This window comes from Chelon labrosus (genome assembly GCF_963514085.1).
Source record: "Chelon labrosus genome assembly, chromosome: 11".
Lineage (NCBI taxonomy): Eukaryota > Metazoa > Chordata > Actinopteri > Mugiliformes > Mugilidae > Chelon > Chelon labrosus.
This window is the reverse complement of record NC_140344.1, coordinates 30,153,257-30,173,256: the sequence shown is the minus strand read 5'-3', so window position 1 is coordinate 30,173,256 and position 20,000 is coordinate 30,153,257. Positions and strand designations below refer to the sequence as shown.

At 52.8% G+C, this 20,000-nt stretch overlaps 2 protein-coding genes and 1 pseudogene across 4 annotated transcripts in view; 2 read left to right on the top strand and 1 right to left on the bottom strand.

Annotated features, from left to right (window-relative positions):
* Window positions 1–14,688, top strand: part of zfc3h1 (zinc finger C3H1-type containing) — a 22,377-nt gene extending 7,689 nt beyond the window's left edge. The window contains 26 exon segments of the mRNA XM_084555215.1: window positions 1–6; window positions 162–290; window positions 369–543; window positions 620–748; window positions 3,305–3,913; window positions 4,015–4,124; window positions 4,194–4,325; window positions 4,394–4,515; window positions 4,597–4,698; window positions 4,774–4,902; window positions 5,009–5,186; window positions 5,269–5,455; window positions 5,783–5,971; window positions 6,042–6,279; window positions 7,286–7,391; window positions 7,479–7,677; window positions 7,749–7,843; window positions 7,940–8,044; window positions 8,129–8,233; window positions 8,311–8,482; window positions 9,048–9,148; window positions 10,609–10,710; window positions 10,875–10,914; window positions 13,557–13,619; window positions 13,929–14,019; window positions 14,022–14,688. The exon segment at window positions 1–6 is cut by the window's left edge and continues 113 nt beyond it. Of these exon segments, the coding sequence (XP_084411341.1) occupies window positions 1–6; window positions 162–290; window positions 369–543; window positions 620–748; window positions 3,305–3,913; window positions 4,015–4,124; window positions 4,194–4,325; window positions 4,394–4,515; window positions 4,597–4,698; window positions 4,774–4,902; window positions 5,009–5,186; window positions 5,269–5,455; window positions 5,783–5,971; window positions 6,042–6,279; window positions 7,286–7,391; window positions 7,479–7,677; window positions 7,749–7,843; window positions 7,940–8,044; window positions 8,129–8,233; window positions 8,311–8,482; window positions 9,048–9,148; window positions 10,609–10,710; window positions 10,875–10,914; window positions 13,557–13,619; window positions 13,929–14,019; window positions 14,022–14,056 (3,649 nt within the window). The 3' untranslated portion in view covers window positions 14,057–14,688.
* On the bottom strand, window positions 12,281–12,742 carry LOC311496148 (annotated as a pseudogene). The gene is made up of 2 exons: window positions 12,616–12,742; window positions 12,281–12,385 (listed from the first exon to the last, which is right to left on the bottom strand). The product of its transcript is annotated as an uncharacterized misc_RNA (transcript).
* A 548-nt stretch (window positions 14,689–15,236) lies between the features above and the next one.
* tbc1d15 (TBC1 domain family, member 15) overlaps window positions 15,237–20,000 on the top strand; it is a 12,542-nt gene continuing 7,778 nt past the window's right edge. For both annotated transcript variants that reach the window (XR_014699329.1, XM_084555038.1), the window contains exons 1-4: window positions 15,237–15,318; window positions 15,787–15,888; window positions 15,992–16,066; window positions 16,156–16,291. Coding sequence is in view for 1 of the 2 variants with exons in the window: in XM_084555038.1 (XP_084411164.1) it covers window positions 15,295–15,318; window positions 15,787–15,888; window positions 15,992–16,066; window positions 16,156–16,291 (337 nt within the window). In the remaining variant the exon portion in view is untranslated. The remainder of the gene's footprint in view (window positions 15,319–15,786; window positions 15,889–15,991; window positions 16,067–16,155; window positions 16,292–20,000) is intronic.

Sequence of the window (20,000 nt, the reverse complement as noted above, 5' to 3'; positions counted from 1 at the left end):
AGCCAGGTAGGACCAGACAGGGCTCAAGACTAGGACCAGTAGAGACCGTATCAGATCAGACCAGACCAGATCAAATCAGACTGAACTAGACCAGACCAGACCAGACCAGTAGAGATGTTGATGTGAACATGAAACAGTGAACAATGTCCTGGCTGCTGCAGCAGGGAGAAGCAGAGGATGCTGAAGGATCTGGGTCCACGTGGTTCTGGATCACCTGGTTCTGATTCTTCCCTGAAGGCAGCTGCAGAGCTAAAGCTGACCGAAGCCGAGCAGAGACTCAACAAACACAGGTGAGAGGCTCGTTCCAGGTATGAGGACGCTGTGATTGTCTGAGAGTGTTGTTGTCAGACGTCTGTCCTGTCCCTCAGAGAACTGCTGCAGAGAGACGAAGTCGTCCTCAGACATCTGCTCCAACAGGAGCTCAAGAAAACTGAGTCTCTGAAGGCGGCCGAGGCCAAAGTGTCCAAACTGAGAGAGCAGCTGGCGGCGTCGGAGAAGATCGTCAACGCCAACAAGACACTGCTGAAGAAGCTGCAGGAGCAGGTGATTCCTCCTCTACAGATCTGCTGCTGGGTGGTCTCTGCTCCGAGTCTGACTCTGTCCTTCTCGTCCTCTGCAGGTGCATCGGGTCGAACATCGAGTGTCCATCAAGAAGAGTCTGGCTGTCCGTCTGGAGCAGGAGCTGGTCCAGGCCCAGCTGGCTGCAGGCAGAGCTCCCAAACGGCAGACGGGTTCCAGCCAGAACCAGGTGAGAGATCCAGACAGGAAGCGGAGCAGTGTGACAGGAAGCGGAGCAGTGTGACAGGAAGCGGAGCAGTGTGACAGGAAGCAGTGTGACAGGAGCAGTGTGACAGGAAGCAGAGCAGTGTGACAGGAAGCAGAGCAGTGTGTCAGGAAGCAGTGTGGCAGGAAGCGGAGCAGTGTGGCAGGAAGCAGTGTGGCAGGAAGCGGAGCAGTGTGGCAGGAAGCGGAGCAGTGTGGCAGGAAACGGAGCAGTGTGGCAGGAAACGGAGCAGTGTGACAGGAAGCAGTGTGGCAGGAGCAGTGTGGCAGGAAGCGGAGCAGTGTGACAGGAGTGTGACAGGAAGCAGAGCGGTGTGACAGGAAGCAGAGCGGTGTGACAGGAAGCAGAGCAGTGTGACAGGAAGCAGAGCGATGTGACAGGAGCAGTGTGGCAGGAAGCAGAGCGGTGTGACAGGAGCAGTGTGGCAGGAAGCAGAGCGGTGTGACAGGAGCAGTGTGGCAGGAAGCAGAGCAGTGTGGCAGGAAGCAGAGCAGTGTGACAGGAAGCAGAGCGGTGTGACAGGAAGCAGAGCAGTGTGACAGGAAGCAGAGCGGACAGGAAGCAGAGCGGTGTGACAGGAGCAGTGTGGCAGGAAGCAGAGCGGTGTGACAGGAAGCAGAGCGGTGTGACAGGAAGCAGAGCAGTGTGACAGGAAGCAGAGCGGTGTGACAGGAGCAGTGTGGCAGGAAGCAGAGCGGTGTGACAGGAAGCAGAGCGGTGTGACAGGAAGCAGTGTGACAGGAAGCAGAGCAGTGTGGCAGGAAGCAGAGCGGTGTGACAGGAAGCAGAGCGGTGTGACAGGAGCAGTGTGGCAGGAAGCAGAGCGGTGTGACAGGAAGCGGAGCAGTGTGGCAGGAAACGGAGCAGTGTGACAGGAAGCAGAGCGGTGTGACAGGAAGCAGAGCGGTGTGACAGGAGCAGTGTGGCAGGAAGCAGAGCGGTGTGACAGGAAGCAGAGCAGTGTGGCAGGAAACGGAGCAGTGTGACAGGAGTGTGACAGGAAGCAGAGCGGTGTGGCAGGAAGCAGAGCGGTGTGACAGGAAGCAGAGCAGTGTGACAGGAAGCAGAGCGGTGTGACAGGAGCAGTGTGGCAGGAAGCGGAGCAGTGTGACAGGAGTGTGACAGGAAGCAGAGCGGTGTGGCAGGAAGCAGAGCGGTGTGGCAGGAAGCAGAGCGGTGTGGCAGGAAGCAGAGCAGTGTGACAGGAAGCAGAGCGGTGTGACAGGAGCAGTGTGACAGGAAGCAGAGCGGTGTGGCAGGAAGCAGAGCGGTGTGACAGGAGCAGTGTGACAGGAAGCAGAGCAGTGTGACAGGAAGCAGAGCGGTGTGACAGGAAGCAGAGCAGTGTGACAGGAAGCAGAGCGGTGTGACAGGAGCAGTGTGGCAGGAAGCAGAGCAGTGTGACAGGAGCAGTGTGGCAGGAAGCAGAGCAGTGTGGCAGGAAGCAGAGCGGTGTGACAGGAAGCAGAGCAGTGTGACAGGAGCAGTGTGGCAGGAAGCAGAGCGGTGTGACAGGAAGCAGAGCGGTGTGACAGGAAGCAGAGCAGTGTGACAGGAAGCAGAGCGGTGTGACAGGAGCAGTGTGGCAGGAAGCAGAGCGGTGTGACAGGAAGCAGAGCGGTGTGGCAGGAAGCAGAGCGGTGTGACAGGAAGCAGAGCGGTGTGACAGGAAGCAGTGTGACAGGAAGCAGAGCAGTGTGGCAGGAAGCAGAGCAGTGTGACAGGAAGCAGAGCGGTGTGACAGGAAGCAGAGCGGTGTGACAGGAGCAGTGTGACAGGAAGCAGAGCGGTGTGACAGGAAGCAGAGCGGTGTGACAGGAAGCAGAGCAGTGTGACAGGAAGCAGAGCGGTGTGACAGGAGCAGTGTGGCAGGAAGCAGAGCGGTGTGACAGGAAGCAGAGCGGTGTGACAGGAAGCAGTGTGACAGGAAGCAGAGCAGTGTGGCAGGAAGCAGAGCGGTGTGACAGGAAGCAGAGCAGTGTGACAGGAAGCAGAGCGGTGTGACAGGAGCAGTGTGGCAGGAAGCAGAGCGGTGTGACAGGAAGCAGAGCAGTGTGGCAGGAAACGGAGCAGTGTGACAGGAAGCAGAGCGGTGTGACAGGAAGCAGAGCGGTGTGACAGGAGCAGTGTGGCAGGAAGCAGAGCAGTGTGGCAGGAAACGGAGCAGTGTGACAGGAGTGTGGCAGGAAGCAGAGCGGTGTGGCAGGAAGCAGAGCGGTGTGGCAGGAAGCAGAGCAGTGTGGCAGGAAGCAGAGCAGTGTGACAGGAAGCAGAGCAGTGTGGCAGGAAACGGAGCAGTGTGACAGGAGTGTGACAGGAAGCAGAGCGGTGTGACAGGAAGCAGAGCAGTGTGACAGGAGCAGTGTGGCAGGAAGCGGAGCAGTGTGACAGGAAGCAGAGCAGTGTGACAGGAAGCAGAGCGGTGTGACAGGAAGCAGAGCAGTGTGACAGGAGCAGTGTGACAGGAAGCAGAGCAGTGTGACGTGCAGGGCGGTGCTGAATGTGGATCTTGTCTTTCAGCCCAGGAAGCTGCAGCGTCTGGAGGCGCCTCCTCAAGGCTCCGAACGGAACCTGGTCCAGCTCATGGCTCAGAAGCAGCGGCTGCAGCAGCTGGAGGCGGAGTACGCCCAAAAGATCCAGAAGCTGAAGGAGGCTCAGGCTCAACGCAACAGGGGAGTCCTGACGGAGCCACGAGCCTCCACCCCCACAGACCCCCCACCGCCGCTACCTCATCCCCCCAGCCCTTTCCCCCTGCCACAGCCCTCCCTGCACGACCTCACCCAGGACAAGCTCACCCTGGACAGTGAGGACGTCCCAGAGGCTGACGACCAAGAACCAGAACCAGAACCTGCGACTGCATCCAGGGGCGGCCGCCGGTCCTCCCTCCGTCAGTCCAGCTGCTCCTTCACCAAACCCAACCTGGATACGCTGGGTTCTGCTCCACCTAAAGATGGCGCCGCCAAGCCGACCAAGACCACCTCCAGCTCTGAGCCGCCGGCAGAGGTGATTGGCGGGCTGGATGTGGACGCTCTGAGGAGGGGGTACCAGCAGCAGGGGGGCCTGGGAGACCTGCTGCTGAAGGAGCTGCAGGTGCTGGGGGAGGACGTGGATGAAGCCCCTGCAGGACAGGTGATCACCAATATGGCTTATGATCAGTGGCATCAACACAGAGACTGGGACTTCCCCTCTCTGGAAGTCCTCTCCTTCATGTCCTAATGCTTCTTCCTCAGGTCCTTCCAGACGAGCTGGAGACGGCAACGAGCCAATCAGGAGCCTCCGAGTTGAAGCCGGTTCCGTTTGGAGCCTATCATAGCCCTCTGCTGATGTTCAGGTCCTACAGGTAGGTGGACACATCTAATGCGTCTTCTAGAAGTGTGAGACATGTGTAAATATGTCCTGGTGTCTCCAGGTTCAGTCCGTACTACAGGACCAAGGAGAAGCTGTCTCTCAGCTCAGTGACCTACAGCAACGCCGTCCATGCCAAGACCTGTTTCTGTCGCTTCGACCTGACGGGAACCTGCAATGACGATGGCTGCAGATGGTGAGCGTCTCGTGTCTTCGTCATCTCTTTGTTTGTCTCGTCCTGTCTCACCTTGTCTATCTCTGCAGGCAGCACATGAGGAACTGCACTTTGACTGGAAACCAGCTGTTCCAGGACATCCTGTCCTACAACCTGTCCCTGATCGGTTGCTCAGACGCCAGCTCAGACGAGGACGTCGGCGCCGCCACAGGTACGTCTCATAGGGAGAAGTCTCTGAACCTGACCTCACTGATGCAGGAACAGTTTCATTTTGTGTCTCTTGTTTCTGCAGAGAAGTACATAAAGAAGCTGTTCGGCTCAAACAAAGACCGTATGGGCGTGGACCAGAAGGCCGTGCTGCTCGTCAGCAAAGTCAACGAAAGCAAACGTCACGGTAGGTCGACTCTTCAACGCTCCAACCGCCACGGAAACGTTTCCACATTCTGACTCGCTCCTCGTCCTCCTTCAGTTCCTCCCTTCACCACCTGGAAAGATGAGAGGAGGTGGAGACCGAAGCCGAGCGTTCAGAGCAGCCTCCACCCGGAGGATGAAAGCGTGGACGAGGCTGCAGCCGGACACCTGACGCTTGGCATATCAGGTAAGGACTCAGAGAGTCTATGGACTGTGGTCAGAGGTGGAGGGCTGTGGGAAAGTGGATCAGTGGACCGACCTCTGAACCTCCTCCATGTTTGTGCCTCTCCTAGACGGCTGCTCTCAGACCAGCCTGTCTTCTCTGGACGTGTGCGTCACGTCCGAGGACAGACGCTACTTCATCAGCGAGACAGACGACATATCCAACCTGGAGACCAGCGTCCTGGAGAGTCCTGGAGACACTCAGCTGTGGATCAAACTGGCCTTCAAATACCTCAGCCAGAACCAGGCGTGAGTCCAGACCCGACATCCCGTCCTCCCGTCCTCCCGTCCTCCCGTTCCCTGGCCGTCTCTAACTTCTGTCTCCCTGCAGCTCTACAGCCGAGTGTTTGGAGGCGGCTCTGAACACGTTGTCTCGAGCTCTGGAGAATAACTGTGATGACCCGGAGGTGTGGAGCCACTACCTGAGTCTGTTCTCCAGGAGAGGAACCAGGGAGGAGGTGCAGGAGATGTGTGAGATGGCTGTGGAGCACGCCCCCCACTACAGAGTCTGGTGGAATGTAAGATCCGTTTGAGTGTCACATTCAGAGCTGATCCAGATGTGGTGGCTGTTTGTTCCAGATGTGACTGTAACTCAGATTAAATACTGAATGTATTCAGGTGGTGAATGTATGTTGGTAGCCGTTAGCCACGTAGACATATGTACATGTATGTGTCTGTGTGTACTGACGGACTGGAGGCTTCAGTAGTCTGCCCCCCCCCCCCCCCCCCCCCCAGAGGCCAGGAGGTCAAACAGGTGGTGGTTCGCTGATCGCCTCCTCCCTCTGTAGACTGTTGCCTCAGTGAGGACAGGAAGCAGTGACGCGACCTTTGACCTGTCTCCTCAGTACCTGAACCTGGAGAGCTCGTTTGAGGGGAAGGACTACGTGTGCGGCCGCCTGCTGCACTTCCTCTTGGCCGAGGCGTCATCCGGCGTCTCAGACAAACTGTCCTTCCATCTGATGGAGGCGCTGCTCTACAGAGTCCAGCTCAACCTGTTTACGGGCCGCATGGACGGCGCACTGGCCGTCCTACAGGTGAGACATGTCTGGTCTCTGGTCCAGACCAAGTCATGGAGGATGTTGACGAAGTGTGTGTTTGTTTCAGAGCGCTCTGAAATCAGCTGAGGAGCGCAGCATCGCTGATCACATGACAGCCAGCGACCGGGCACTGCTCTGGCTCTCCTTCATCCACCTGACCGAGTTCGACCGGCTGCCGTCCGGCCTGTATGACCCGGCCGAGTCCGGTCCGTCCAGACTGGTCAGCAGAGAGTCCTTCCTGCTGCCCTGGAAGACGCTGCAGGACGTCCGCACACCGCTCCACATCCTGGACGCTCTGTTCCAAGGTAGGCAGTGTTAAACATGGCCGCTCTGATAAAACACAGGAAACACAGAGCCTGAGGTCAGAGGTCAGAGGTCAGAGGTCAGATCGATCCTCAAACATGAGACAGATCTGGTCACGTTACTGTCGTCCTTGTGTTATTAACATGTCGACCTGTAGTTTGTGAAAGCAGAATGAAGTGTGGTGGTAGTTAATGATCTGCCCCTGCAGGGGGCAGTAGAGCCTGTAGAGACTAAACCATAGACATATATAGATAGACGCGACATCGACTGTGGAGGGACGTGCCTAAAGCGCCGCCATCTTGGTACAGGGCTCGCAGAGGCAGCGGTGCATGAACATACGAAGGAAAGAGGTACTCCTCAATCTCAAAGTAGAATTATTCGCTGAATTTTGGACCGATTTCAAAACGTATTGATCTGTTAAAAACGTCACACATGTAGCTATGATAAAAACATGGTTTTACTACCCAAATACAATTTTTACTTAATGTTATCAGCAGACTAGCTTCTGACAGAGGATTGTAAAGAAAAGATGCCGGACTTCAACTGAGCGATTTATGATCACGTTTATTGTGTAGAAACCCCATTCCTCCATAGATGTAATGCACTGTAGGAGCGAGTGGCCCTGTTCCAAGATGGCCGCCCTGTAGGCACGCCGCTCTAGTAGACGGCAGCGCTCAATGTCGCGTCTATCTATATATGTCTATGGACTAAACTGTTCAACTGAAATGCATTCTGGGATACCTGTCTGTAGCAAGTCCACACATGTTACCTGCTGATGATGGAATGGATGGAACCAAGACACATCCTGGTATCTGGTCACATGGTTCTTTGGACCGGATCAGAACTTGGACAAAGACTGAAGACAATTAAAGAACGGAAGAAGAAATGATGATGATGATGATGATGATGATGATGAAGAACCTTTAGAATGACGGTTCTCTACTAGAACTGAACAGAGGACATTAATGAAGTCGTAGCATTAATCATTCTATCTGTTGTTTGTGGTAGACGCCGTCCATCAGTGCAGAGACGAGTCCATGTCTGACAGTGAGAGGACGGAGGCCTGTCTGCCCCTCTACTCCAACATGATGCTCCTCCACTCACTGGCACAGAGGTGAGGAGGAGGAGGAGGAGGAGGAGGAGGAGGAGGTGATGATGAGGATGAGGATGAGGATGATGATAATGAAGGTTGTCTCTGCAGGTATGATGAAGGTGTGTCTCTGGGTGAGTCTCTGCTCCAGTCGTGTCCTCAGTCGTGTCGTCTCAGAGACGCTCTGTCCGACCTCCTCCTGCGTGGAGGAGACGTGGAGCGCTCGCTCAGCGTTTGGCTTCGTGCTCTGACCGAGTGTCCTCACGACGCCGAGGTCTTCTACCGCTGCTGCAGGTTCCTCGTGGCTCAGGTCTGATCTCCACCAACCTCATGTCTTTATGTCCACAGCTTCTCCTCCTGACTCTGGGTCTGTCTCCACAGGACAAGTCCAGTGCCATTGCTCCTCTGTTCCGAGGCTTCGTCCTGTCTCTGTGTGAGGACGATCAGTGCCAGAGGATGCCCGTGGATGTCCTGCGGTACGTCCTGTCCTAGCATCTCTCTGAGGAAACGCATCCGGCGTCTGTCTCTGTCTGTCCCTAAAGCCGTCTGTCTCTCTTTGTCTCTGTCAACAGTCAGATCCTAGGTTTTCCCTCTGAGGAGCTGAGGGCTCCCATCATCAAGAAGGAGCTTGAGGAGCAGCTGAGTCCCCAGACGTCCTTCCTGCACCTGGTCCACTGGTGAGTTAGGAGTCACAGAGAGGACAGTGATGATGATGATGATGATGATGATGATGATTAAAGAGGACGTCTGTGTGGTTTCAGTCGGTGGCAGTGGCTCCACGGTTCTGTGGACGACGCCGTGGAGGCGTTTGAGCGAGCGCTGGGATCAGCTGTTCAGCTGCAGGAGCTTCACCAGCTGTGGATGGAGTGAGTTTGTTTTGTAGACCTGCTGCAGGTACATCCTCACCCTCGCCTCCCTCTGACTCCGCCCTCTCCCTCCTCAGCTACCTGGAGTTCAGCTGCAGTCAGCTGACCCACGACCCGACCCGTGACCCAGCCACTAGGCCCAAACGTTTGTGGGATCTGGTCCATCGTTGTCTCGGCACCGTCCCGTCTCGGCTGGAGGTTCCTTTCAACCCATCAGAGTTCTGGAGCTGCTACCGCTTCCACAACAAGGCGAGACAGACTGAGACGCCGCCGCCGCCGCGGCCTCGCTCAGCTTCATTTAATGTTTCATTATGTTTCACATCGTTTAGAAACAGCTGACCTCGTCTGGAGTTAAAGCAAGTCAGCTGACAGCAGTCAGTCAGTCAGTCAGTCAGTCAGCTAGCTGTCAGTCAGTCAGTCAGCTAGCTGTCAGTCAGTCAGTCTGTCAGTCAGTCAGTCAATCAGCTGTCAGTCAGTCAGTCAGTCAATCAGCTGTCAGTCAGTCAGTCAGTCAATCAGCTGTCAGTCAGTCAGTCAGTCAATCAGCTGTCAGTCAGTCAGTCAGTCAATCAGCTGTCAGTCAGTCAATCAGCTGTCTGTCAGTCAGTCAGCTGTCAGTCAATCAGCTGTCTGTCAGTCAGTCAGTCAATCAGCTGTCTGTCAGTCAGTCAGTCAATCAGCTGTCAGTCAGTCAATCAGCTGTCTGTCAGTCAGTCAGCTGTCAGTCAATCAGCTGTCAGTCAGTCAGTCAATCAGCTGTCTGTCAGTCAGTCAGTCAATCAGCTGTCATGTTCAGTGTTGATGTTGTTTCCAGGTGGTGACTCTGTACCTCGGCCGTCTGCCACATTCCCATCATGCACTGGTCCTGGAGAGGCTGCTCTACGCCATGCCCAACAACACGGAGCTGGGTCTGAGGTACACACTTATGTTTGTACTCTCTGTGAGGACCTACCATTCCATGATGCAACCAGAACTAGAACCAGAACTAGAACTAAAACCAGGTCTGAACAGGATTAGGTCTGAACACACTGCAGCCTTTGTCACTGTAGTTGTAGTTGCTGTACTTTTAGTTGTCGCTGCCCAAGTTTTACTTGTAGCTGCTCTAGTTCTAGTTGTAGCTGCTCTTTTTTTGTTGTAGTTGCTGTAGTTGCTCTAGTTTTTGTTGTAGCTGCTCTAGTTTTTGTTGTCGTTGTTGTAGCTGCTCTAGTTTTTGTTGTAGCTGCTCTAGCTTTTGTTGTAGCTGCTCTAGTTGTAGTTGTAGCTGCTCTAGTTTTTGTTGTACCTGCTCTAGTTTTTGTTGTCGTTGTTGTAGCTGCTCTAGTTTTTGTTGTAGCTGCTCTAGTTTTAGTTGTAGCTGCTCTAGTTTTTGTTGTCGTTGTTGTACCTGCTCTAGTTTTTGTTGTCGTTGTTGTAGCTGCTCTAGTTTTTGTTGTAGCTACTCTAGTTTTTGTTGTCGTTGTTGTAGCTGCTCTAGCTTTTGTTGTAGCTGCTCTAGTTTTAGTTGTAGCTGCTCTAGTTTTTGTTGTAGTTGTTGTAGCTGCTCTAGTTTTTGTTGTCGTTTTAGTACCTGCTCTAGTTTTTGTTGTCGTTGTTGTACCTGCTCTAGTTTTTGTTGTCGTTGTTGTAGCTGCTCTAGTTTTTGTTGTCGTTGTTGTAGCTGCTCTGGTTTTTGTTGTAGCTTCTCTAGTTTTTGTTGTAGTTGTTATAGCTGCTCTAGTTTTTGTTGTAGCTGCTCTAGTTTTAGTTGTAGCTGCTCTAGTTTTTGTTGTAGTTGTTATAGCTGCTCTAGTTTTAGTTGTCGCTGCTCTAGTTTTTGTTGTAGTTTCTCTAGTTTTAGTTGTAGTTTCTCTAGTTTTAGTTGTCGTTGTTGTAGCTGCTTTAGTTTTTGTTGTAGTTTCTCTAGTATTAGTTGTAGTTGCTCTAGTTTTAGTTGTCGTTGTTGTAGCTGCTTTAGTTTTTGTTGTAGTTGCTGTAGTTGCTCAAGTTTTTGTTGTAGTTGCTGTAGTTGCTCTAGTTTTTGTTGTAGTTGCTGTAGTTGCTCTAGTTTTTGTTGTCGTCGTAGCTGCTTTAGTTTTTGTTGTAGCTGCTCTAGGTTTTAGTTGTAGTTTCTCTAGTTTTTGTTGTAGTTGCTCTAGTTTTAGTTGTCGTTGTTGTAGCTGCTTTAGTTTTTGTTGTAGTTGCTGTAGTTGCTCTAGTTTTTGTTGTAGTTGCTGTAGTTGCTCTAGTTTTTGTTGTCGTTGTTGTCGCTGCTTTAGTTTTTGTTGTAGCTGCTCTAGGTTTTAGTTGTAGTTGCTGTAGTTTTTGTTGTAGCTGCTCTAGGTTTTAGTTGTAGTTGCTGTAGTTGCTGGTGTCAGTGCTGATGTGTCTGTGTCCAGGTTGCTGCGTACAGAGTTGCAGGATGGAAACATGGAACACGTGAAGTTTCAGGCCCGGATGCTGAGCACCAACTCTCCAAGGTGTTTAGCTGCATGGAAAATGTAAGTGAACAAGGAAGATGATTCAGAGGACAGGATGAACACAGGTGAACCAGACTGATGCAGTGGTGGTCAACCTGTGGCCGGAGGCCCCCACAGGGCCCCCACAGGGCCCCCACAGGGCCTCATAGAGTGAATGTTCTCATCTTGTTTGTGTTTGTGTGCAGAGCCATCGCTGTTCACAGAGAGCTGCAGGAACGGTCCGAGGTGAGTCAGAAACTTTATTATCCTCCTTAATTCAGCCAGAACCAGAACCAGAACCAGATCTGAACCAGACCAGATCTGGTTCAGTTCAGATCTGAACCAGATCTGAACTGAACCTCCAGAGTTTCCTCTTTAATGTCAAACATCAGATTATTTCTGTTTGTTCAATGACTGAATGAATGATTTCACTCACCTCACTCTTCCTCACCCTCTCTCTCCTCCTCTCCCTCTCTCCTCCTCTTCCTCTCCCTCTCTCCCCTCCTCTCCCTCCTCCTCTTCCCCTTCCTCTTCCCCCTCCTCCTCCTCCTTCTCCCCCTCCTCCTCTCCCTCTCCCCTCCTCTGCCTCCTCCTTCTCCTCCTCTTCCCCCTCCTCTCCCTCTGCCTCCTCCTCCCCCTCTTCCCCCTCCTCTGCCTCCTCCTCTTCCTCCTCCTCCTCCTCTTCCTCCTCTTCCCCCTTCTCTCCCTCCTCTCCTCCTCTTCCTCCTCCTCTTCCTCCTCTTCCCCCTCCTCTCCCTCCTCTCCTCCTCCTCCTCCTCCTCTTCCTCTCCCTCTCTTCCCTCCTCTCCCTTCCCCCTCCTCTTCCTCCTCCTTCTCCTCCTCTGCCTCCTCCTCTCCCTCTGCCTCCTCCTCCTCTTCCCCTTCCTCTTCCCCCTCCTCCTCCTCTTCCTCTCCCTCTTCCCCCTCCTCTTCCTCCTCCTTCTCCTCCTCTTCCCCCTCCTCTCTCTCTCTCTCTCTCTCTCTCTCTCTCTCTCTCTCTCTCTCTCTCTCTCTCTCCTCCTCCTCTGCCTCCTCCTCCCCCTCTTCCCCCTCCTCTGCCTCCTCCTCCCCCTCTTCCCCCTCCTCTGCCTCCTCCTCCCCCTCTCCCTCCTCTCCTCCTCCTCCTCCTCCTCCTCCTCCTCTTCCCCCTCCTCCTCTTCCTCTCCCTCTCTTCCCTCCTCTTCCTCCCCCTCCTCTCCCTCTTCCCCCTCCTCTCTCTCTCTCTCTCTCTCTCCTCCTCCTCCTCCTCCTCCTCCTCCTCCTCCTCCTCTCCCTCTGCCTTCTCCTCTTCCCCCTCCTCTCCCTCTGCCGCCTCCTCCTCCTCCTCTTCCCCCTTCCCTCTTCATCCTCTTCCTCCTCCTCCTCTTCCTCCTCCTCCTCCTCTCCCTCTCTCTCCTCCTCTTCTCCTCCTCCTCCTCTTCCTCTCCCTCTCTCCCCTCCTCTCCCTCTCCCTCTTCCCCTTCCTCTTCCCCCTCCTCCTCCTCCTTCTCCTTCTCCTCCTCTCTCTCTCTCCTCCTCCTCTCCCTCTCTCCCCTCCTCTCCCTCTGCCTCCTCTTCCTCCCCCTTCCCTCCTCTTCCTCTTCCTCCTCCTCTCCCCCTCCTCTTCCTCTTCCTCCTCCTCCTCTCCCTCTTCCCCCTCCTCCTCCTCCTTCTCCTCCTCCTCCTCTTCCTCTCCCTCTCTCCCCTCCTCTCCCTCCTCCTTCTCCTCCTCCTCCTCTTCCTCTCTCCCCTCCTCTCCCTCGCCCTCTTCCCCTTCCTCTTCCCCTCCTCCTTCTCCTCCTCCTCTTCCTCTCCCTCTTCCCCCTCCTCTTCCTCCTCCTTCTCCTCCTCTTCCCCCTCCTCTCTCTCTCTCTCTCCTCCTCCTCTTCCCCCTCCTCTGCCTCCTCTTCCCCCTCCTCTTCCTCCTCCTCCTCTCCCTCTCCCCTCCTCTTCCTCCTCCTCCTTCTCCTCCTCCTCCTCTTCCTCTCTCTCCCTCTCCCTCGCCCTCTTCCTCCTCCTCTTCCCCCTCCTCCTTCTCCTCCTCCTCTTCCTCTCCCTCTTCCCCCTCCTCTTCCTCCTCCTTCTCCTCCTCTTCCCCCTCCTCTCTCTCTCTCTCCTCCTCCTCTGCCTCCTCCTCCCTCTCCTCTTCCTCCTCCTTCTCCTCTCCCTCTCTCCCCTCCTCTCTCTCTCTCTCTCCTCCTCCTCTCCCTCTGCCTCCTCCTCCTCCCCCTCCTCTCCCTCTTCCTCCCCCTCCTCCTCCTCTCCCTCCTCTCCTCCTCCTCCTCCTCCTCCTCCTCCTCCTCCTCCTCCTCTCCCTCTGCCTTCTCCTCCTCTTCCCCCTCCTCTCTCTCTCTCTCTCCTCCTCCTCCTCCTCCTCCTCCTCTTCCCCCTCCTCTCCCTCTGCCGCCTCCTCCTCCTCCTCTTCCCCCTTCCCTCCTCTTCCTCCCCCTCCTCTTCCCCCTCCTCTGCCTCCTCCTCTCCCTCTCTCCCCTTCCCTCTTCCCCCTCCTCCTCCTCTCCCTCTGCCTCCTCCTCTCCCTCTCTCCCCTCCTCCTCCTCTTCCTCTCCCTCTCTCCCCTCCTCTTCCTCCTCCTTCTCCTCCTCTTCCCCCTCCTCTCTCTCTCTCTCTCTCTCTCTCCTCCTCCTCTCCCTCTGCCTCCTCTTCCTCCCCTTCCCTCCTCTTCCTCCTCCTCCTCTTCCCCCTCCTCTGCCTCCTCCTCTCTCTCTCTCTCGCTCTCCTCCTCCTCTCCCTCTGCCTCCTCTTCCTCCCCCTTCCCTCCTCTTCCTCCTCCTCCTCTTCCCCCTCCTCTGCCTCCTCCTCCTCCCCCTCCTCTCCCTCTTCCTCCCCCCCCTCCTCCTCCTCTCCCTCCTCCTCTGCCTCCTCCTCCTCTCCTCCTCCTCCTCCTCCAGGTACGCCGTCTGTATCACCAGGCCCTCCAGAACCTCCCTCTGTGCGCTGCCCTGTGGAAAGATGTAATTCTCTTCACTCAGTAACAAACTCACTTCCTGTTAACGAGCCCTTCATCGTTATTGGTTGATGATGTTTATTGATACTCGGCTCTGATTGGACACATGTTGACAGTTGTTTACCCGCTGGGTTGATGTGACTGTTTCTACTCACCTGTATTCAGCATGTTCACCTGCCCCCTCCTCCCCCACCTCCCTGCCCCCCACCCGCTTGTGTTTCCTTTTATGTCTCTCCCACCCCACTTTTGTCTCTCACCTGTCCTACAATCTGCCCTCTCGTCTGTCCCCCTCCTCCCTCATTCTCCCCACCCACAGCGGCTGCTGTTCGAGGCGGCAGAGGGCGGTGTCCCAGAGCGTTTGCGGCGTCTGGCGGACGGTTGCCGGCAGGCGGGGGTCAGCGTGAGTCTCGGGGAGTCAGCCCGTCGCTGCCTGAGGACCTCTGATCAAACCGTAGATAAATAATGAGAGGCTATAGGTAAGGCAGACGTTCCCCCCCTCCCCCTGCTCCTCCCCCAGGACAGCTCCTCCCCCAGGACAGCTCCTCCAGAGTTTGAGGCGCTGCTTGTGTCCGTAAGTATCTGACTGCTGAGTGACGCCTTTACTCTTCATCACCTTCTCTTTAGTTCCTCTCACCTTTGTGTTGGAGTCATTTCCCTCCCTTTTTACTTCATTTACCTGAGGGGGGAGGGGGGAGAGGTTAGTCTGGGGGCAGCAGACATGTCATCGTGGTGTTTGACCCCCGTGTGTTTTAAAGGATGTGTTTCCCTGCAGCGACGCTGCAACATCTGCACGTTGTCTTTGTGTTTGAGGAGAGACTTTTATTTTGGTAAACTGATCAGAGAGAAGAACTGATGATTGATCAGCTGATTGATCAGGTGACGCAGTGTTTTCTGTTTGTGTGAATGTGAGAGAGAGACGCCTCAGAGACTGATCCAGATGGACGACTCGGCCAGGACTGCTCATGTGCAATCTGTTCCTCTGTCAATCACCAGACACATTAAAGAGTATTAGAACGCTGCGCCACGCTTGTTTTTTACTGTTGGACCCAAATGTTATTAAATTATTTTATCTAAGATACAGATGCCTCTGTTTTTATTGTGTGTGTGTGTGTGTGTGTGTGTGTGTGTGTGTGTGTGTGTGTGTGTGTGTGTGTGTGTGTGTGTGTGTGTGTGTGTTACATCATCTCACTGACTGAACAACTTAAATAATTAAATATGATTAAACGTATTTCTCGTGAAATTCAGTTTACAAAAGAAACAATGTGACAAACATTTAAACGATTTATTGTGAGTTCAAAGGAAATGAAAAGATAAACAGAGTCAGAGTTTCAAAATAAGAGCTGGCATTATTTTTAATAATATAAAAATGTGTGTGAAATGTTAAATCATAATTTCTCAGTTTGTAGAAAGAGGAGCAGACTGAAGCTTGTTTTAATTATATCTGATTACATATTAAATATAAATGATAAACGACAGAAAAATACAACTGACGTAAAAATAGCTAAAACCAAATAATTTCACTCATTAACTATATCTTGTTTCTTCTGTTTGGTTGTTACCGGAAGAAGCGTCTTGTTTTTCCGGAAGTAGTGTTTTTTAACCGGAAGCTGAGCTGTCAGTTTTGTTTTGGAAATTGGGCGTCACGTGAGGTGCTGTCGTCATCAGGAAGGAAAGAAGGCGACATGGCGGCGGAGTCAGCGCTGAAGGTAAAAACATGAACCCGACCGGAGGAGTTCTCTTTAAAACGACCGGAGACCGGGAGACCGGGAGACCGGAGACCGGGAGGCCGGGAGACCGGTCCCGTCTCAGAACCGCGTCTGTCCCGCTGTGGTTCAGGACTGACCCTCCGGTCCTAACCGCTGCTGGTTAGCCGCTGTGCTAACCTTGCTAGTAGCAGAGACATCATCGGTTCGGGCTCTGTGTCGGCTCCAGTCCGCCTCTAGTCAGACCTGGTCCCGGCTCAAGGCTCCGGAGGAACAGCAGGACGCGGAGCTCCGGAGCCTGGAGATAGCAGCTAGCGTTAGCAGCTAGCATTAGCACGTTTAGCCTCTGACAGCAGCTAACGGAAGCTAACAGAAGCTAACAGACAGGCTAGCTAATCGAGCTCAGAGCAGCTCCAGGTTAAACGTCACAGACGCAAACAGCTGGACTCACCTGTCGCATCTGTCCTGCAGGTGATCTATGAACACGAGGGCGTCTTCATTCATCCGAGCAGCGATGAGGACGGAACCGAGCAGGACCTTCTGGTGTCGGGCTCGCTCCGGATCCTCGACAAGGTAAAAGTCCATCATCAGGATCATCGATCGATTTAAAATGTCAGGAAACAAAGAGTCTGATTTAAATCAAGATCAGTCCGTTGATCAGCTGATCTGATGACAGGATGCTGAGATCGTGGTGGACTACAGACCTCTGGAGGACTCGGTGGATCCGTCCAACATGCTGTGTGCTGGAAAGGTTGGTTCTGGTTCTGGTTCTGGTTCTGATCAGGTCTGAAACATTTATCAGACGTTTAAGTGAATGATGTTTCCCGTGGAACCGTCCAGGACTCCAGCTCTGTGGTGGAGTGGGCCCAGAGCTCCCAGAACCCTCAGCTGCTGGAGAGCCAGCAGAGCTACGAGACGGAGTGGGACATGGTGAACACGGTGTCCTTCAAGAAGAAGACGTGTCCTAATGGAGACGGTGAGAGCTTATAATTCATTCATTTAACCAGATGATGCAGCAGGTGAAGTCGTCTGATTGGTTAACACTCTGCTCGGCTCAGCGTCAGCTGTTAACAACTAATGTTGGATTATAAACTGTGTTTATTTATAGATGGACAGACGGACGGACAGATAGATAGATGGACGGACGGACAGATAGATAGATAGATGGATAGATGGACAGATGGATGGATAGATGGACGGACGGACGGATAGATAGATAGATGGACGGACGGACGGATAGATAGATAGATGGACGGACGGACGGATAGATAGATAGATGGACGGACGGACGGATAGATAGATAGATGGACGGACGGACGGATAGATAGATAGATGGACGGACGGACATATAGATAGATGGATAGATGGACAGACGGACGGACAGATAGATAGATGGACGGACGGACAGATAGATAGATAGATAGATGGACAGACGGACAGATAGATAGATAGATAGATGGACAGACGGACAGATAGATAGATAGATGGACGGATGGACAGATAGATAGATAGATGGACGGATGGATAGATAGATAGATGGACGGACGGATGGATAGATAGATAGATGGACGGACAGGTAGATAGATAGATGGACAGACGGACAGATAGATAGATAGATGGACGGATGGACAGATAGATAGATAGATGGACGGATGGATAGATAGATAGATGGACGGACGGATGGATAGATAGATAGATGGACGGACAGATAGATAGATAGATGGACAGACGGACAGATAGATAGATAGATGGACGGATGGATAGATAGATAGATGGACGGACGGATGGATAGATAGATAGATGGACGGACAGGTAGATAGATAGACAGACGGACGGACAGATAGATAGATGGACGGACGGACAGATAGATAGATGGATAGATGGACAGACGGACGGACAGATAGATAGATGGACGGACGGACAGATAGATAGATGGATAGATGGACAGACGGACGGACAGATAGATAGATGGACGGACGGACAGATAGATAGATAGATAGATGGACAGACGGACAGATAGATAGATAGATAGATGGACAGACGGACAGATAGATAGATAGATGGACGGATGGATAGATAGATAGATGGACGGACGGATGGATAGATAGATAGATGGACGGACAGGTAGATAGATAGACGGACGGACAGATAGATAGATGGACAGACGGACGGACAGATAGATAGATAGATGGACGGACGGACAGATAGATAGATGGACGGATGGATGGATAGATGGACGGATGGATGGATAGATGGACGGACAGATAGATGGATGGACGGATGGATGGATAGATGGACGGACAGATAGATGGATGGACGGACGGACAGATAGATAGATGGACGGACGGTCAGATAGATAGATGGACGGACAGATAGATGGATGGACAGATAGATAGATGGACGGACAGATAGATAGAGAGATGGATGGACAGATAGATAGATGGACGGACAGATAGATAGATGGACGGATGGATGGATAGATGGACGGACAGATAGATGGATGGACGGACGGACAGATAGATAGATGGACGGACAGATAGATAGATGGACGGACAGATAGATAGATGGACGGATGGATGGATCGATGGACGGACAGATAGATGGATGGACGGACGGACAGATAGATAGATGGACGGACGGACAGATAGATAGATGGACGGACAGATAGATGGATGGACAGATAGATAGATGGACGGACAGATAGATAGAGAGATGGATGGACAGATAGAAAGATGGACGGACAGATAGATAGATGGACGGACAGATAGATAGATGGACGGATGGATGGATAGATGGACGGACAGATAGATGGATGGACGGACGGACAGATAGATAGATGGACGGACGGACAGATAGATAGATGGACGGACAGATAGATGGATGGACAGATAGATAGATGGACGGACAGATAGATAGAGAGATGGACGGACGGACGGACAGATAGATAGATAGATGGACGGACGGATAGATAGATAGATGGACGGACGGACGGACGGATAGATAGATAGATGGACGGACGGATAGATAGATGGACGGACAGATAGATAGATGGACGGACAGATGGATGGATGGATGGATGGACGGATAGATAGATGGATGGACGGATAGATAGATGGATGGACGGACAGATAGATAGATGGACGGACAGATAGATAGATGGATGGACGGATAGATAGATAGATGGACGGACAGATAGATGGATGGACGGATAGATAGATAGATGGACGGACGGACAGATAGATGGACGGACAGATAGATGGATGGACGGATAGATAGATGGATGGACGGATAGATAGATAGATAGATGGACGGATAGATAGATAGATGGACGGACGGACGGATAGATAGATAGATAGATGGACGGACGGACAGATAGATGGACGGACAGATAGATAGATGGACGGACAGATAGATGGATGGACGGACAGATAGATAGATGGACGGACAGATAGATGGATGGACGGACAGATAGATAGATGGACGGACGGACGGATAGATAGATGGATAGATGGACGGACGGACGGATAGATGGATAGATGGACGGACGGACGGATAGATGGATAGATGGACGGACGGACGGATAGATAGATAGATGGACGGACGGACGGACGGATAGATAGATAGATGGACGGACGGACGGATAGATAGATAGATGGACGGACGGACAGGTAGATAGATGGATAGATGGACAGACGGACGGACAGATAGATAGATGGACGGATGGATAGATGGATAGATAGATGGACAGACGGACGGACAGGTAGATAGATGGACGGACGGATGGATAGATGGACAGACGGACGGACAGGTAGATAGATAGATAGATAGATGGACGGACAGATAGATAGATGGACGGATGGATGGATGGATAGATAGATGGACAGACGGACGGACAGGTAGATAGATAGATAGATAGATGGACGGATGGATAGATGGATAGATAGATGGACAGACGGACGGACAGGTAGATAGATGGACGGACGGATGGATAGATGGACAGACGGACGGACAGGTAGATAGATGGACGGACGGACAGATAGATAGATGGACGGACGGACAGATAGATGGACGGACGGACAGATAGATAGATGGACGGACAGATAGATAGATGGACGGACGGACAGATAGATAGATGGACGGACGGACAGATAGATGGACGGACGGACAGATAGATAGATGGACGGACAGATAGATAGATGGACGGATAGATAGATAGATGGACGGACGGATAGATAGATAGATGGACAGACGGACAGATAGATGGATGGACGGACAGATAGATAGATGGACGGACAGATAGATAGATGGACGGATGGATGGATAGATGGACGGACAGATAGATGGATGGACGGACGGACAGATAGATAGATGGACGGACAGATAGATAGATAGATGGACGGACAGATAGATAGATGGACGGACAGATAGATAGATGGACGGATGGATGGATAGATGGACGGATGGATAGATGGATGGACGGACGGACAGATAGATAGATGGACGGATGGATGGATAGATGGACGGATGGATGGATAGATGGACGGACAGATAGATGGATGGACGGATGGATGGATAGATGGACGGACAGATAGATGGATGGACGGACGGACAGATAGATAGATGGACGGACGGTCAGATAGATAGATGGACGGACAGATAGATGGATGGACAGATAGATAGATGGA